At 52.3% G+C, this 17,756-nt stretch overlaps 1 protein-coding gene across 1 annotated transcript; it reads left to right on the plus strand.

The window, feature by feature from the left end:
• Positions 1-9,475: 9,475 nt before the first annotated feature.
• Positions 9,476-17,329, plus strand: NEFH (neurofilament heavy chain). Its single transcript, XM_033098032.1, has 4 exons — positions 9,476-10,438; positions 12,353-12,552; positions 13,588-13,712; positions 15,296-17,329. The coding sequence occupies exons 1-4, from the start codon at positions 9,565-9,567 to the stop codon at positions 16,734-16,736; spliced, it is 2,640 nt and encodes an 879-aa protein (XP_032953923.1). The 5' UTR covers positions 9,476-9,564; the 3' UTR covers positions 16,737-17,329.
• Positions 17,330-17,756: the final 427 nt, after the last annotated feature.

Consider the following 17,756-nt stretch of genomic DNA (forward strand, 5'->3'; position numbering starts at 1 on the left):
GTCCACCAGGAAGGGGCTGGTCCCCACCCTCCAAGATTCTCCAGCCTCAGGAATGCTATTGCAGCAAGGGAAGGAGCAGCCCCACGGACTAGCCTGTTCCAGCTCTGATTTCTCAGTGCCTGCCTAGGGATGGAATTTCTGAAAATGCTGGAGCGAATCCTAATTTTCGCAGTCGTGGAAGTGTCCTGGGAGAGTCCGCATTTTACAGATGCGGAAACTGAGGTCTGGGAAGGGGGAGGTTACACTCAGAAGCACCCAGGGAAACAGGCCCAGGGCTCGATGCACTGGTGTCCTCGCGTGTGCACGGACGCCCTGGGAAGATCCCCTTCCCCTCTGAGCGTTACCGTCGTCGGGGCGTTACTCACGACGAGGGAAGCGTTGGCAGTCAAAGCACCGCCACCTTTCAGCGGTTCCCGGGGATGCCTCTGACCCGACGCCACGACTACCCAGACCGCCGGGAGGTTGGGTCCCCGCCGCCGGCGAGCCGGCTTCTCCCAGACGGACCCTTCGGGGGAGCGCTCGGAGCGTTCGGGCGTTTCCGGCGCCGGGGGGCGGGGCTGACGCAGGCGAGCCGGCCGCCGCCTACAGAGGGTGCGAATCTGTCAAATCCGAGAACCCGCCTACTATCCCAGAAGTAGAGAAACAGGTTCTGTAGTCTCGGCTTCTGTTTCATCCTCTGGAAAATGGGTTTGATGACAAGTCTTGTGAGGCTGCAAGAGGACCCATATATGTTTGTGAAAAGAACTAGAAGACATATTGGTAAATAAGCAAGTTTCTTAACTTGCCTCAGTTTGTTCATCTGTAAATAGGGATAATTGTACCTTCCTTCTTTGTGTATATTGTGAGAATTGCAAACTATGGGGAAAATGCATATAAAGAGCCTGGCACCTTGTAAGCACCCAGGAAATGGCAATGATTGTGACAACGGGCAAAGTGCCCTACCAAGCCAGGAAATAATGTCTAAGTCTTGGTTCCTGCCCTCAAGGAGCTCCAGCCACAGAATCAGAAGCAAGACAGCTGCGAGCTGTAGTGAAAGCACTGGCTAGGAGTTAGACTTGTCACTGACCACTTGGGCCTCAACTTCCTCATCTGTACAACTGATGGCCTCTAAGGCCCGTTAGCCTGGCTTCCTTCAACACTGCTTGTAAAATGCAGCCCAAGATGATTTATAATTAGATGTATAAGGTGGACTATAGTCTACAGGAAGTCACCACTGATTGGCATTTATTCATTTAACAAACTTCACTAGCTAATACTCTGGTACCAGGCCCTAGAGATTCAACATTGAATAAGAGACAGTTCTTGACTTTATGGATCTCAAAGTCCAGTTAGGAGACAGATAGTCCTTTAGAACACAGTGTTAGGCCACAATGAGGGAAAGGCAGGGGGCTGCGGAGGCCAAAAGAAGCTGCTATCAAAACCCTGGGGGTTAGGGAAAGCTCCCTGAAGGAGACAGTAACATGGCATAGCTGAAGGATAAAGACAAGTTCTGTGAAGGGTGGGCCGGTGCATATTGGGGTGGGGGAAAGAATTTCAGACAAGAAAGTTCAGGGTGTGAGCAAATATGGCAGAATCAAGAATTTCAGGGCGGCCAGATGGCTCAGTTGGTTAGCACACAAGCCCTCAACAACAAGGTTGCCAACTCAATTCCCTCCTGGGATGGTGGGCTATGCCCCCTGCAACTAAAGATTGAAAAATGGCAACTGGACTTGGAGCTGAGCTGCGCCCTCCACAGCTAGATTGAAGGACGACGACTTGGAGCTGATGGGCCCTGAAGAAACATACTGTTCCCCAATATTCCCCAATAAAATTTATGAAAAAAAGAATTTCATGGAGGTGGGCCTGGAAAGCAGAAGAGATTTGGGCAGAGAGATATTTGGGCAGGGGAGGGCATACCAGCTCTTTCTGTCCATTCCTTCCAGCTCTGCACCCTCCTAAGCCACCACCAGAGAACATTCGTGTGTCCTTCTGTCTTTGCTTCAAGTGTGTATGTCCCCACCCTTTCTTCACCCACTGCGCACACATCCTGAGCCCCAGGTGCTTGGATCACTTCCTGCACCCACAGGCTCCTAATCTAGGAAGGGTCAGAAGGCACAGGCATCAGACTCCAGCATATGCCATCATCTGGGTGCCAGCACATGCGCTTAGATGATGAGCAGGGTACGAGAAACCAGAAAGGAGAGGACACGGAGGATGAGGAAGGCTTGGACTGGAGAGCTGAGGGAGGAACACGTTCCCGGGAGTGGTCTGGGCATGAGCAAAGATAGGGAAATGCAACAGGGGGGTGTTCTAGAGACAGACTGTGAAGTTTTGTGCTTGGCAAGTAATTTAAAGTCTCCAAACCTCAATTTGCTCACCAAAGCCTCTTAGAGTGGATGTGACACCTAAATGAGATAATCTATGTAAAAGACTTAATTAACACTTAATGGTAGCTCAATTAGTGAACTTGGAAGTGTAGTTGAGGCCAGATCAAAGAGGCAGTTCTCCTGTAGTGACACTAGCTCAGAATGCACAGCCCTTGGGCCCCCCACTACAGATTCTGACTCAGAGGATCTGGGTAGACCCAGGAATTTGCATTGGCAACCAATACTGAGGCAGAATTATTTTTTTTTTAATATCAATAGAAAGCACATTATCTCCACTAACTTCCCCTAAAAGTCAGTAAAGACCTCAAGGTCAGCTTTGTCTTCTCCTTCCTCCACTGACCTCCCTGGAAGCCAGGAGGCAGTTCAGGCACCCAGAAGAGCTTTCCCTGATGTGTGTGCCCGAGTCCCCAGCCCAGGTCTGCTCTGGGCTCCTGCAGTCTTCTGTCCATGGCCAGCGCCTGGATCAAGGCTGAGGCAGAGGTTTCAGAATCTTTCCTGACACCTCCCCCATCCCCCGCCCCTCCCGCCTCCCACCCCGCTGCCAGTGTTTGCTGCTTTTGGGTGATGCCAGGCTGCCGCCAGGCCCTGTGTATCCTCATGCAGCCTGACTGCAAAGGAAACAAGCTGAGGTGTAGCTGCTCCCAAGCAAGGCAAGCTTCACGTGCAGCAAGCTCAGGGCTGTACCCACTTGTAGGGGCCTCTCTGAAAGGCCAGTAACTCCTCGTTTACCTGCCACCATTGACCATCAGGAATGAACTTTTATCCAAGTGACAGTTCTTTCCTCAAGCCCCAATGCCCCCACTTAAATACTTTGGCATAGAATCTTTCTAAAATGTGGATTACCTTCTCCTGTAGAATAAAGAGATGAGGTATCACTGAAACCTTTTTTTCTGAGAGCCAGTGTGGATACTGGGCAGTGCAGGAGGCCTAGGTGGGAGCCCCAGCTCCACCACCTTGTTCTGTGTCCTTGGCAGGTCATTTTCTTCCTTTGATCTTGAGGTCCTACTCCGTATTGGAGGATGACCCTGCAGACCTAGTGGAGTTGGTACAGCCACCATGGATGTAAGCAGCCAGCACACAGTAGGCAGGTGCTCATCTCACAGAGCAAAATTCTTGCCAAAATACTCTTCTCAATGACTCAAGATCTACACTGTGAGAATCATTCATGCCTCCATGACTGCTTTCTACTTATTTGTCTCCTTAAGCCAGGTCATCAAGAAAGCGAGTTGGGGGGTGGCCCATTAGCTCAGTTGGTTAGAGCGCGTACTCTAACAAGGTTGCCAGTTCAATTACCACATGGGATGGTGGGCTGTGTCCCCTGCAACTAGATTGAAAATGGCGACTGAACTTGGAGCTGAGCTGCGGCCTCTACAACTAGATTGAAGGACAACGACTTGACTTGGAGCTGACGGGTCCTGGGAAAAACAGCTACCTAATAAAATTTAAAAAAAATAAATCTCAGTCTTTCAAAAATAATAGTATTAATACATAAAAAGAAAGCTAGCTGGCCATCATTTCAACTTCCTGACTGTACTCTCTGGAAAGCCTCCTCGCTCCAAGACTATGTTAGTTCTCAACCCCCCTTTCTTCCACAAAGGGGTCAGAAGCAATCCTCAGAGCAAAGCTCCTACCATGTATGATGGAACCAGGAAAGTGCGGGGTCTAGATCTAAAGCAATGATCCCGTGGGGACCCAGTAGGGCCTTCCTATGAACATGAGAGGTGGTGGCACAATCTTGCAGATGAGTATACCTGCTGCAGAGCCCATGAGACCTCTGTTCGAACCTCAGCTCCACCACTTAACAGCCGTGTAGCCTGGGGCAAGTTATCCAACCTTTCTGGGCCTTCATTTCCCAGAGCATGAAGTGGGGATAATAACAGTGTCTACTTCATAGAGTTGCAGGAATGAGAGAGGCCACGAGTAAAAGCAGAGGCACCTTCTCCCCTCCTTAGATGAGAGCTTTCATTCCTATGGTTGCCTAGCCTCTTGCTCTGGTAACAAGCATGATAGCCCTAGAGCACGTGTACCTTGGCAAGCCTCACCCAGCTGCTAGAATGGGTCCAGTAGGAAAGACCAGTCTCATTCCCAGTCTGAGGAACTACACAGCCTGAGAATCATTCATCCGTCATTGCCCGCTAAGACAACTGAAGTGGGAGAGATGGGGTGGATCTATAAATCCACCCACCAGCTCCTGACCTTTGTGGCAGAATTCAGCTGCCCATCAGGTGCTGTCCCAGGGCTGCAGAAGCTGGGCAGGCAGGCAGGCAGGCCTGCTTCAGGCTTTCATCAGCTGCAGGGATGGTCCCCTAGAGGGTAAGACTGTGCGTGGACACTAGGAAGGGGAGGCTTATGCAAAACTGATGTAGTTCAGTTTTTAATGTTTGCTTCATAAATAGAGTAGGGGGAGGGAAGCTGTCTCCCCTTTCCTATAAATCAGATTCAAGTCCTGCAAAAGTAGGACACCTCTAAGGAGGGGGAGGAGGATGAAGGAGGGTGAGAAGGGATAAGGAGAACAGAGGTATTAGGGGAAAGAAGGAGGGATGTGATAGGGGGAGAAGGAACAGAGAGGAGAAAGGGAAAGAAGTGGGGAAAGAAGAGGGCAAAAGAGGGAGATACGGAGAATATGGGTCACGATGAACACTAAAGGGCAGGAGAAACACGGGGAAAGAGAAATGCTCAGGACTTTATGTATACATAAAAATAACTGCTGAACTCAAAAAAGAAATACTAGGAGTGGGGTGAGTTTGCAGGCGATGGAGTGGGTAGGGCTTGAGCCTCAGCAAAGGAGCTGCACAGCTCCAGCTGGGAGGCTCCAAGCCTGAGGGCGGCGCCACACTTTCAAGGCCTTCTTTCGCGGCCATCGTGCGAGGCCTCCCTCAAGGGCTCAGCAGGCCGGGAACTGTCCAGCTGCCTGGTGCTGAAATGTCCGGGGTGATCCTCTGCCTCTCCAAGGGGGGCACAGTCCTTTGGTAACTAGTTGTTAAGCACCTACTGTCTGCCAGCCATTGTTCCAAGCGCTGGGAAAATTGGCAGTGAATAAAACAGACAAAAAATCCGCACTCTTATGAGAGGAGACAAGATATAATTTCCCATGTTAGAAAAGGTCAAGTTCTATGGAGAAATATCAATCAGAAGAATGAGTTTAGCACATGCACCCCAAACAGTAGCCGCATGCTGTTCCCCAGAGAGGTGACACAATGGTGCAGAATTCCCAGGCAGGGAAGTGAGCCCCGTGTAAAGGCGTGCTGACCTTGGGTCACAGGTCACAGGGACTCTCAGGTGAGCAACCTGTCAGAAGCCAAACCTCAACCTCAGCCAGCTGCCTGTTCCCTCTCTGGGGGTCTCTCATTCCTCTACGCTAAAGGGATCTAGACTTCTATTGTGTCAGAGAGATGGGTTTCTACCCTGTGTGTCCAACACCAGCTTAGGCCTGGATGATTTGAAACACTGGGTTCACCTCTGCTCTGCCACCAGTTCAACTGAGGTAATTCACATCCTCACTCTGGCCTCAGTTTACTCATTTATAAAATAGGGACAATGATCCTTGCCGAGTGAACCACGTTTGAGGTGGTACAAAGCAGAAAGTGGTGGCTGAATTCTCTCTGCTATACACACGGAAGGGATTCTCCCTCACTAGGGTCTCATTCTTCAGCGTTCTCAGTGCTCACCATAGGGTCTAATCCTGTAGATGCTGAATGAAGTGAATGACAACAGTATTTGGCTGGTTTTCCCAGAGAGCTGTACTGCTTCATCCTTCCCACTGCAGTCCTATTCCTGAGGAGCACTCACCCTGGGGTCCACAGGAGCCCAGATGGCAGCCCAGGGGGACAGCAGGGATGAGGCCCAGTTCTTGAGTGGTCCTTCAGTGTGGGCCACCCCAGGAGACACTGTGGGGCAAGAGGTGCCTGTGGTCAATCTAGTTTGGGGAACCCGGCACACTAAACTCACCTTTGGGAGATTTCCCCCACATTCATCGCCAAGTCCAGGCTCCAAGAGCTGCTCTAGGAGCCCTGTTTCGCCACGAAACCCCTGTTTTCCTCTCCTTTTTGGATGAATACATCATCATCCTGAAGAAGGTGCCTTGGGAAATGCTAGACTAGGATTTGGGAAGCATCTGAGAATCCTGTTCCCAGGGAGACAATTTTAGAGGTTTATGCAGTTCTGTAACCTAGTGTTTATCGTGTGCTTCTTACATAGCAGGTGCTCAGTAAACACGTGACAGATGAATGAACATGCTGTTCTACTCACTTTTTATTGGCAAGAATTGAGGGGAGGACGGTAAAAGTGATTCAAGACCCAAGGACTCACAGCAGACTCATTTTGAGTCCCCTCTAGACCACAAGTGTGACAGGAGAACTGATGGAATTTATTCATCCATCTATTCATTCCTTTATTCACCCAATGACAACACAGAGTGGTAAGTGTGATGCAGTGGATTAGCACTGGAGACCACAGAGGGGATAATTAACTAAATATGGAGGGTAAAGGAGGCCAGGATGGCTTCCTGGAGGTGAGCCTGAAGGGCCCTTTGAGGGACTGACCTCAGGGCTCCCACCTTCATGTCATTTTCCCAGCCACAGGAATCATGCTTAGGACTTCTTGCTTGGAATTCACAGGAAGCCCATGGTTGTGGCTCCCTGGGCTTGACAGAATCCATCCTGGCCCTCTCCTCTCTTACCTGGCGCCTGCCAACATTCCCCTTGCTGACAGCTGCCTGTCAGCCTTCTCACACCCACAGGATGGCTCTGCTTTATGCCGATGATTGCAACGGCCCAAAGGAACAAGACTCTAATGGCAAAATTCCAAGCAAAACGACAAGTAAATGGGGAACCATGTGAAAGCAAGGGGGCCCTGCGCAAGTCTCCTTTCCCACAAAGTGCCGTTCTCAGAAGCCCCAGACTAGACACTCACCTCCATCCTCCCAGCACCAACTGCAAACCAGCCTCTCTGCCCCCTGCAAGCTGGAGCATGCCTGGATCTTTAAATGGGAAGAAAAATGCTTTATCATGTTCTGCTTCTCTATGCAAAACCAGAAACCCCCTCCCCCTCCTCCTTCTTCCCCTGCGCACTCCCCTTCCAGCAAAACGTGGTTAAAGGGACAGCACCGTCACTTCCCCTGCGCTGAGGGTCTGCTTAGAACTCGGGGGCTGGGAATGAGGTGGAGGGCAAACAGAAAAGAACTGGCACTGGTCTTTCCTGGGAGATAGTCTGTCCCCATCTTGGGGATCCCACAGAAGGAAAACCAGTGTAAACTGGAAACGTACATAGGAGGGGTTGAGATAACTGCCTGAGGGAGGCTCAGATCTGGGAGGGGAGTCTACACTGATTCTCCTTCCCAGCATCCGGCATCCCCAGGGGTCCTTTCAGCTCCCAGCAGATGAGGGGAACTGTCCAGGTTTGTGTGTGGGAGAACTTCACAGAGAACAAGGGACCAGACCTCTAGCAAAAAGTTGAGGGGCTGGGTCTTTGGCTCCCTGCATGACCCCACCAGATCATTTACCCACTCCCTCCTCAGTCCCCCATCTGTTTAGCCCTAAGGTCAAGCAAGGGGAGGTGCACACCTCCTTTTCTTCCTCCTCAAGGAAAAAGCAGAGGTTAACCCCTTTCTCCCTGAAAAGGAGCAGGCCGTGCCCCCGTGCCCCGGGGCTGAAGCGCCATCCGCAGTACCACTCCCACTCCCAAGGCATTTGAAATGAGCCAAAACCAAGAAAAAGACAAATAACACCAGCAGTTGCAGAGCTCCCCGATTTCAAGGACCCCTTGTAATATATGATCCTCCAATGGGCCTTATGGGGGCGGAAAGGGATGCCTATCGTGGCACCCACTTACCTATCGTGGGGATGTGGGGAGAGATGCCAAGTTGAAGTTGAGGAGATGGGGAGGAGAAAGGGAGAGAGGAAGATGGATTTCCGAGTTGTAGTAAAGCAGCTGCCATATCCACAGGCAGCACGTGGGCTCCCCCACCCCATTTCAGACAGAGGACCCCTCACCCACCCACCCACAAAGCTACAGCTGCTTGGGGAGCTAGGCAGGGGTCTCAAGTTGCAGTCTGTCCTAGGGCTAGGGCACCTCTTTGTATAGATGGGAAAACTGAGGTGGGTGCATAACTTATCCAAGGTCACTGGCCAGCAAACTGTGGAAACGACCTCAGTGTGCAGACCCTGGCCTGAATGGCTACTAGCACATCTGTCACTCCCCGCCAACCCCACACACGTGCCAGCTCTCCCAACTTCATGCCCAGTGCCTCGCAGCATCCCCACTCTGGGTTTTCTGACCCTGTGTATGCAGAGGACCCCCTGTCCCCTACCCTGAGGGTCCCTCCTGCTGGGGCTGGCTGCAGGGTCTCCCACTTCCTATCCTGCGGAGACCACTGTGTCCCCCATCTGCGCTTCCCTCTCTCCATCCTCTGCAGTGTCTCCCCTTCCCCCAATTCAGGGTAGCCTTGCCACCCTCCCCAATTCCAGGTCCCGTTCCCCTAATCCGGAGCTGCAAGCAGAGTTTCTTGAGCCCTCTCCTGGTGGCCCCTCTAGCTATTAGGGGAACAGTGTACCTCCATGCAGAAGTCCTCCAACTCTAACCTCTGTAGCATCCACCATGCCTCCATTCAGGATTGCCTTGCTCCCTCCCCTATTCTCTGGCGGCTGCAGACACTCTGCACCCCCTATTTTGAACGCCTCTAATTGTTAGGAAAATCTTGTGACCTCTATCTCATTCAGGGGTCCCCTCATCCTACTAACTACAGTCTTCCATCGCTCCATCCCGAAAGCACCGTGCCCTTGTTCCCATCAGCTCTTTTTGTCTTCTCCCAATTTCAAGTCCCTTCTCTTTTTCCGACTACAGTAGCAGGTTTTTACAAGCCGCACCCCAGGGTCCCCACCAGTCCACTCAGGGAGTCCCCTACATCCTGACCTGACCTGGGGGGGCGCGCAGCTCTTCTGACGCCGCGCGGATTCCCCTTCACTCCTTGGCCCCTCCTGCCCCGCCCTTCTCACTGCGGCGGAGCAGACCGGCCCCGGGGCGCGGGGGAGGAGGCGGAGAGGGCGGGGCCCCCCTCCACACCCCCCCCAACTGCCGAGGGGCTGGACCCGGTCGGGCTGCTATAAAAGGGCGAGTGTCCGAATGCTGCCGCAGTGCCGCCCGCCCCGTCCCGGCTCGGATCTGGTCTCCCCCTCCTCCGGCGGCCGCACCTGCTCCAGCCATGATGAGTTTCAGCGGCGCGGACGCGCTGCTGGGCGCCCCGTTCGCTTCGCTGCACGGAGGTGGCAGCCTGCACTACCCGCTGGCCCGCAAGGGCGGAGCGCGCTCGGCAGCAGGCTCGTCGAGCGGCTTCCACTCGTGGGCACGGACGTCCGTGAGCTCCGTGTCTGCCTCGCCGAGCCGCTTCCGCGGCGCAATAGTCGCTTCGAGCACCGACTCGCTAGACACGCTGAGCAACGGACCGGAGGGCTGCGTGGTGGCGGCAGTGGCGGCGCGCAGCGAGAAGGAGCAGTTGCAGGTGCTGAATGACCGCTTCGCCGGCTACATCGACAAGGTGCGACAGCTCGAGGCGCACAACCGCAACTTGGAGGGCGAGGCTGCGGCGCTGAGGCAGCAGCAGGCGGGCCGCGCCGCCATGGGCGAGCTGTACGAGCGCGAGGTACAGGAAATGCGCGGCGTCGTGCTGCGCCTGGGGGCGGCGCGCGGCCAGCTGCGCCTGGAGCAAGAGCACCTGCTGGAAGACATCGCACACGTGCGCCAGCGCCTGGACGACGAGGCCCGACAGCGCGAGGAGGCTGAGGCGGCGGCGCGCGCACTCGCGCGCTTTGCGCAGGAGGCCGAGGCAGCGCGCGTGGAGCTGCAGAAGAAGGCGCAAGCCCTTCAGGAGGAGTGCGGCTACTTGCGGCGCCTCCACCAGGAGGAGGTGGGCGAGCTGCTCGGCCAGATCCAGGGCTGCGGCGCCGCGCAGGCGCAGGCACAAGCCGACGCGCGCGACGCTCTCAAATGCGATGTGACGTCGGCGCTGCGCGAAATCCGCGCGCAGCTTGAAGGCCACGCGGTGCAGAGCACGTTGCAATCCGAGGAGTGGTTCCGAGGTTCGCAAGCGCGCGGAGGTGGGGAGGAGGGGGTGCCCCCTGTTGGTCCAGCAGCGAGGAGCGGGGTGGCGTGACGCCAGGGGACGCTGGTGGACTCTGCGTGGAGGTGGCTGGACTGGAGGGTGCGCTACTCAGCTTTCCTAGGCAAAGTGCATGTCCCTTAAATAACGGTTTTACTCTGGGACACCTCGGCCGTCCCCTCCTCTCTCCCACACACACTCTGGCTTCTCCTTTGGCTGTTCTCCTCCAGGGTCTTTATGTCTGTCCTTTAACCCTGGGTCCCCTCTGCTTTCCCCCACCCAGGTGAGGTCACCCCACTCCTAGGCCCCTTTCCATCAGGTTCCCTCTACAGCTTCAAAGAAATCCTGGCTTGTGGTCACAGGCGCTGGGGACTCTGTCCTTCAAAGTAACCTGCCTTCGCTGCCCAAAGCTGCCCATCCCCCTTTCCTGTACACTGCAGGGGACACCATTCTTCTGACCGGTACCAGGCTTCTCCCCACTACATGCAGAGAGATGTGGGGCATTCTCACATCGTTTTTCCAGGGGTGGGGGAGATGGTGTGTGTGTGTGAGGCGACCATCACCACAACCAGTTGGCACCTGAGACTGAGGCGGTGGGTGAGCCCCTTAATGTCCCCTCTCCTCTCTCACGAAACTGGGAGCTTCTCAAGTCCGCCTCCCTCCCCCAACTACATGCTGCCCTGAGTCAGCTAGATTGCTGCTGCAGCAGCTCTGAAGCTGTTTCCAGCAGATTCAGGGTGACCTTCACCAACACTTGCCCTCTCTGGTTTTCAGTTTTATTTAGGTTGAAAGTTGGAGGTGGACCAGCTGAGCTTCTTACTTTGGGGAGCTCCATGATCCCCCCCGAAATTGTAAAACTTTGTGCTTGTTCTTGGGGGAGGGTGCAGACGTTTCAGTGATTTTCAGATGTGTCTGTGATCCAGAGGATAACAATCCTCACCCACCAGGATGGTTTCTAAATCTTTGCCAGCACTAGCAGGGAAAGCCATGAAAGCTGGGATTTGGATTCATGGCTTTTCCCGTTCCTTTTCTGCTCCTCTGCAGCGGCAGAACTGTCTCCTCCCCCATCTCTGCAGCAAGGCTCCTCCCAGAGCAAATCTTTGCCCTTCACACAGGCAGACCATCCCAGGACTTCTGGTCCACCCAGCTGGCTTCCCTTCTTCCTCTCCCACTCCTGACTCAGGTCCTGGGTGTCACGATCTCCGTATTCAGGATGTTCACTTTCAGGAGATGTAGACTAGGCTCTAGACCTCTACTGGCCCCTGAAGGTCTGGGAACCAGCAGCCCTTTGCTTGCATGGGCCAAGTGTGCTGCCACTGGCTCCGGGGCTCCAGTGCTAAAGAATGAGAAGGGACAGAGGAGCTGGCCTGCAGGCCCCAGGCTCTGCAGTGACTTTGGTCTCTGCACAGCAGAAACTTGCAAGAAAGGGGCTGCGTGGGAGCTCACAGCATCCTCATGCCTTCAAAGGTCAAAGACTCATGAACTTGTTCAGCTACAAGTTCATAATGAAACCGAACCAGAAGTTTAGAGTTAAGCCAGGTTTCACATCTGAACTCCCAGCTCTTGCTAGGGAACTGAACCAGGCATTAGGCCCAGAAATGGGGTTTTCCTCTGCACTGAAGGGTTTCTGGATCCTGCCTGAGTTGGGGGAGACAGAGTCTGATCTTGGGAGCCAGCTAGACACTAGATTTGAATTCCAGCTTTGCCATTCACTAGTTGGGTGACCTTGGGCAGTAGTCTTTTGCCTACCATATAGGACAAGGTGAGTTAAGCATCCAGAACGACACCCAGCACCCAGTAGGTTCTCAACCCATGTGTGTTACCTTCTGGATCGGGGTCTTGGAACCCATAGCCAGGTGTGTCTAACCTCATTCCCTGTTCCTTTCTCCCCCAGTGAGGCTGGACCGACTGTCAGAGGCAGCCAAGGTGAACACAGACGCCATGCGCTCAGCACAGGAGGAGATAACTGAGTACCGGCGCCAGCTTCAGTCCAGGACCACAGAGCTGGAGGCACTCAAAGGCACCAAGGACTCGTTGGAGAGGCAGCGCTCTGAGCTGGAGGAACGTCATCAGGCTGACATTGCATCCTACCAGGTGGGCAGGGTGGGGCAGAGCGCCAGACTGCCTCACGTGTTTGGGTGACCCTGGACAAATCATTGCCCTTCTCTGAGCAGGATTGTGGTGGTCAAGACTATAGGCCTTTGAGTCAGACATACCGGGGTACCAGTATGCCTGTCTAGCTGTGTGACCCCAGGAAATTTACCTGCCTCTCTGAATCTGAATTCCTTCAAAGAAAAAGAAAAGAAAAAAAAATGCCTCCTTTGCAGAGCTGTGAAGGTTAAAAAAACAGACAAACTTTTTAAGAGATGAGTGTAAATGTTCCCAGCAGGGTTTGGTCACAGTGGGCATTCAGTAAACAATAACCAGTGTCTGTGAGTGTGGGTAGCCTGGGAAAGGCCTTGACAGATTCCCCATTAAAGACAAATGGCAAAAGAAAACATCACTTTTAAAGAACCTATGCAAATAGTATGTGGTGGTAGTAGAAAAATTAGCATTGTAGGAAGCAAACGGGAGGCAATAAAAATCAGCCATGATAGTTTACTTTAAGCAGTGGTTAAATGGGCCTGAGAACAGGGGAGAAGCTTCAAATCATATTTACATTCTGTGCTTCTGTGTATTGTTTCAGTTGTCAATAACTGATGCTTCTGGAACCCTTACTATGTGGCAGGCTGATGCTTCTGGAACCCTTACTATGTGGCAGGCACTTTGGAGAATTGGGGAACCAATAGGGAGCCAAAGCAGACAAAGCTCTGTTCCCACTGAGCATTTTCTAAGCTGAAGAGATCTGTATAAATTCACCCATCATCCCACTGACCAGTGATAACTATTGTTGGTGTCTAGTGTTTTTCATTCCAGACCATTCTCCAGGCTGAGGTTGTATACATAGCTGGATTGTTGCTCCAGGTGGTTTCCATGTCCAGGAATGAGGCCCCCACAGCTCTGACAGGGTGTGTGTTAGCCCCAGCAGCGTGGGTCGACAGGACTGCTTTGGGTTTGCACGGCCTGCCCCAGCTGCTGAGGGCCAGCCTTTGGCTGGTGATTGACGGGTATGTGACCCCTCCTCCCCAGGAAGCCATCCAGCAGCTGGACGCCGAGCTGAGGAACACCAAGTGGGAGATGGCAGCCCAGCTCCGAGAATACCAAGACCTGCTCAATGTCAAGATGGCTCTGGATATTGAAATTGCCGCTTACAGGTGAGGTGGGCCAGGGTGCCTTCAGCGTGGCGGGGAGCCCTTGTATTCTTATGAGGAGCTAAGCCTGGAGTCTCAAGCCCCCAGCGAGGCAGCCTGCTTGTCTTTTTTTTTTTTTAATTGTGGTAAAATGTATATAATATAAAATAAACCATTTTAAACATTTTTAAATATATAGCTCAGTGGCATGAAGTTCATTTACATTATTGTACAACCATCACCACCATCTGTCTCCAGAATATTTTCGTCATCTCAGACTGAAACTCTGCTCATTAAACAATACCGCCCTATTCCCCTTTCCTCCCCTCTTCCAGCCCTGGCAGCCACCATTCTACTTTCTTTGAGACAAAAATCTTGAGAGTGGCTTATTTTCATTCTGACAAGGACTTAGTGGGTTAAAAGCTCCTTACCCCCTTCCCCAAATCCAGCTAACCAAAGCCGGCTTTGGAGGGAAAGGAGGTACTTGAGTTGTCAGGGGCCTTTACAACTCTCTCTCTTAAAATTTCTTACGTCTCTGAGCAGTTATTTTCTGGAGAAATAAAAGGGGAGTGATTATAGTACTGACTCATGGGGTTGTTGGGAGAAGCTAATCCTGTTCATGAGCTGATCCAGGTAACGCAGGTTGCCACTGGGTTGCCACAGAGAAATTCCTCAGTGACTGGTAACCATGAGACCTCCCAGCTTAGCAGTTTCCTGCCAAGGAGCAGAACTGATCCCATGAGGACCTGTCCAAGTTGCTGTCTGTGACCCTTCACTTCCCATATCTTGACTCCAGTCTGTAGTCCTGCTACTCAATACTTGGTTCATGAGCACTCGTTAGAGAGATGTACGCTCAGCTTCCCCACCCCCAGACCTACTGAATCAGAATGTGCACTGTCGTGAGATCCCTGAGTGCTTTGTATGTCATCCAGTTTGCAAAGGACACTGACTCTGAGGCAGGCATTTCCAGGTCCTTTTTAGTCATCATCTTGAAACAACCCTCTGAGGTGTAGGGACTCTTATGACCCTCTTTTTACCAAAGAGGAAACTGAGGCTTAAAGAGTTTGGGTGGCTTGGCCAAAGCTACACATCAAGTGGGGTAGCAAAGAGTAGAAACTGTTGCATCACCCAATTCCTAAAACCCAAAGGATGAAGAATACAAGGGGACGGGAGACCCTTGAAATTCAAATAAGAACATTGTTAGACCTCATAAACTCAAATGGATAAGTGTGACATTGTTTGCTCAAGCTCTTAACTTTCTCTTGAACAACACTTTAGTTGAGGGACAATAAATGTAACTTTTGTTAATGTAGGCACTTTCTCTTGAGGGCCTCTTTTTAAGAAAAAACAAGGTGTGTTATTGCGTAAGTTGCAGCCTTAACTGCATTAAACAAGAGCAATGCCATTGGGGTTCGGATTCTAGGTGGTTCCTGGGGTCATTTGCTAAGTGGCTTTCTCCATTCTCAAAGTGCCCATCGTTCACATTCCTTCCTCTGCCAAAGTCCGTATCGTAGGACGCAGTGGACCTTCAGAGGAAACCAGGAGGATCCCAAACTCATCACTGTGCTCTGAGTTCATAGTAATGTGTTCCATTATCCATTCTGCAGGAAACTCCTGGAGGGGGAAGAGTGTCGGATTGGCTTTGGCCCGAGTCCCTTCTCCCTTCCGGAAGGACTCCCCAAAATCCCTTCCACGTCCACTCACATAAAGGTCAAAAGCGAAGAAAAGATCAAGGTGGTAGAAAAGTCAGAGAAGGAAACTGTGATTGTGGAGGAACAGACAGAGGAGATCCAAGTGACTGAAGAAGTGACTGAAGAAGAGGAGAAAGAGGCCAAAGAGGAGGAGGATGAAGAGGAGGAAGGGGGAGAAGAAGAGGAAGTAGAAGAAGGAGAAGAAGCAGCAGAAGAGGCTGCATCCCCAGAGAAAGATGTCCCCAAGTCACCAGAGAAGGAAGCAGCCAAGTCCCCAGCCAAGGCCAAGTCCCCTGTGAAAGAAGCAGCAAAATCGCCAGCTGAGGTGAAGTCCCCTGAGAAGGCCAAGACCCCAGTGGAGGTCAAGTCCCCAGTGGAGGTCAAGTCCCCAGAGAAGGTCAAGTCCCCAGAGAAGGCCAAGTCCCCAGTGGAGGTCAAGTCCCCAGAGAAGGTCAAATCCCCCGTGGAGGTCAAGTCCCCAGAGAAGGCCAAGTCCCCGGTGAAGGAAGAAGCCAAGTCCCCTGAGAAGGCCAAAACTCCTGATGTGAAGTCCCCAGAAGCCAAGACCTCAGTGAAGGAGGAAGTAAGATCCCCTGCAGACATCAAATCCCCTGAAAAGGCCAAAAGCCCCATCAAGGAAGAGGCCAAGTCCCCAGAGAAGAGCAAATCTCCCGTAAAGGAAGAGGCCAAGGCTCCTGAGAAGGAGGTCTCAAAGAAGGAAGAGGCCAAGTCCCCCATGAAGGAAGAAGAGAAACCCCAGGAGGTGAAAGTCCAAGAGCCCCCAAAGAAGGTAGAGGAAGAGAAAGCTCCAGCCACACCAAAAACTGAGAAGGACAGCAAGAAAGACGAGGTGCCTAAGAAGGAGGCTCCAAAGCCCGAGGTCCAGGAGAAGAAGGAACCTGCTGTAGAGAAGCCCAAGGAATCCAAAGTGGAAGCCAAGAAAGAAGAACCTGAAGATCAGAAAAAAGCAGTGACTCCAGAGAAGGAGGCTCCTGCCAAGGTGAAGGAAGAGGCCAAACCCCCAGAGAAGACAGAGGTGGACAAGAAGGAACCAGATGATGCCAAGGCCAAAGAACCCAGCAAAGCAGCAGAGAAGGAGCCGGAAAAGCCAAAGAAGGAAGAGACGCCAGCAGCACCCGAGAAAAAAGAAGCCAAGCAGGAGAAGGCCATGGAAGCCAAGAAGCCTGAGGAGAAACCCAAACCAGAGGCCCAGGCCAAGGAAGAGCCCAGCAAGGAGGCCCCCACACCTGGCAAAGCCAAGACAGAAAAGGCTGAGAAGTCCTCTAGCACGGACCAGAAAGACAGCAGGCCACCAGAGAAGGCCACAGAAGACAAGGCCGCCAAGGGGGAGAAGTAAGGTAGGAAGAAAGAAACCTCAGAACAGCCAAAGAAACTCAGGAGGGTCTGGGAGCTCAAGGGTCAGCATCACAAATTTCCATTTTTTTTCTCCCTTTCCTTTATGTAAGAAGAAAACTCTGCTTAGATGATGGGGCCCTCCTTCACCAAACAGGAATTTCTGTTAGCACTGTTAGCAACAGAGGGCCGTCCCACGCCCCAAACCCTCCCCAGGCGATGGACCATTATGTTATGATAGCTTATGTAGCGGAATGTGATCTATGCCGAATGCCACACGTAAACACTTGACTGTAAAAACTGCCCCCTCCTTTCCAAATAAGTGCATTTATTTCCTGTATGTGCAACTGACAGACGACCGCAATAATGAATGAGCAGTTAGAAACACATTATGCTTGAGATGTCTTAACCTATTCCCGAATGCCTTCTGTTTTCCAAAGGAGTGGTCAGGTCCTTGCCCAGAGCTCTCCATTCTGGAAGAGCTGGAGTGGGAGGGGCTGGGCAGTGGCCACTGAATCATGGCAGGGCGCACTTTTCCACTGGAGTCCACTTTCAATTGCTTCTGTGCAATAAAACCAAGTGCTTATGAAATGAAAATGCTGCTGCTATTTCTTCTCTTCCCCTGGGCAGGCGGGGGGACAGGGCCAGGGGAGGTCTAGATGGCACACTCAAGACCGAGCATCGAGTCTCTTGCAGGTCTGGGACCAGGTACATGGCCTCTTTTGTACTATTTCCTGAGCACAAGCCAGGCAGTGTGATAGATGCTTTATTTTTATGATCTTGTAGACAGGTGGCCTGGTGCATGGTTTCTTAGCGTGGTTCGTAGATCTCGTACATCCACAGTGGCTGGGAGCCTTATAAAAATGCAGATTCCTTGATTCCACCCTAGACCATTGAATCGGGATCTGAGAGGCAGGTCTGGGAAAGGCCAAGACCTACTTGATTTCTAATGCATACTGATGTTTGGGAACAGGTGAGGTTCTAAAGACACTGAACAGTCTAGAGAGTTGCATATATCCTTTTT

The sequence above is a fragment of the Rhinolophus ferrumequinum genome, chromosome 25 (assembly GCF_004115265.2).
Source record: "Rhinolophus ferrumequinum isolate MPI-CBG mRhiFer1 chromosome 25, mRhiFer1_v1.p, whole genome shotgun sequence".
NCBI classification, from domain to species: Eukaryota; Metazoa; Chordata; class Mammalia; order Chiroptera; family Rhinolophidae; genus Rhinolophus; species Rhinolophus ferrumequinum.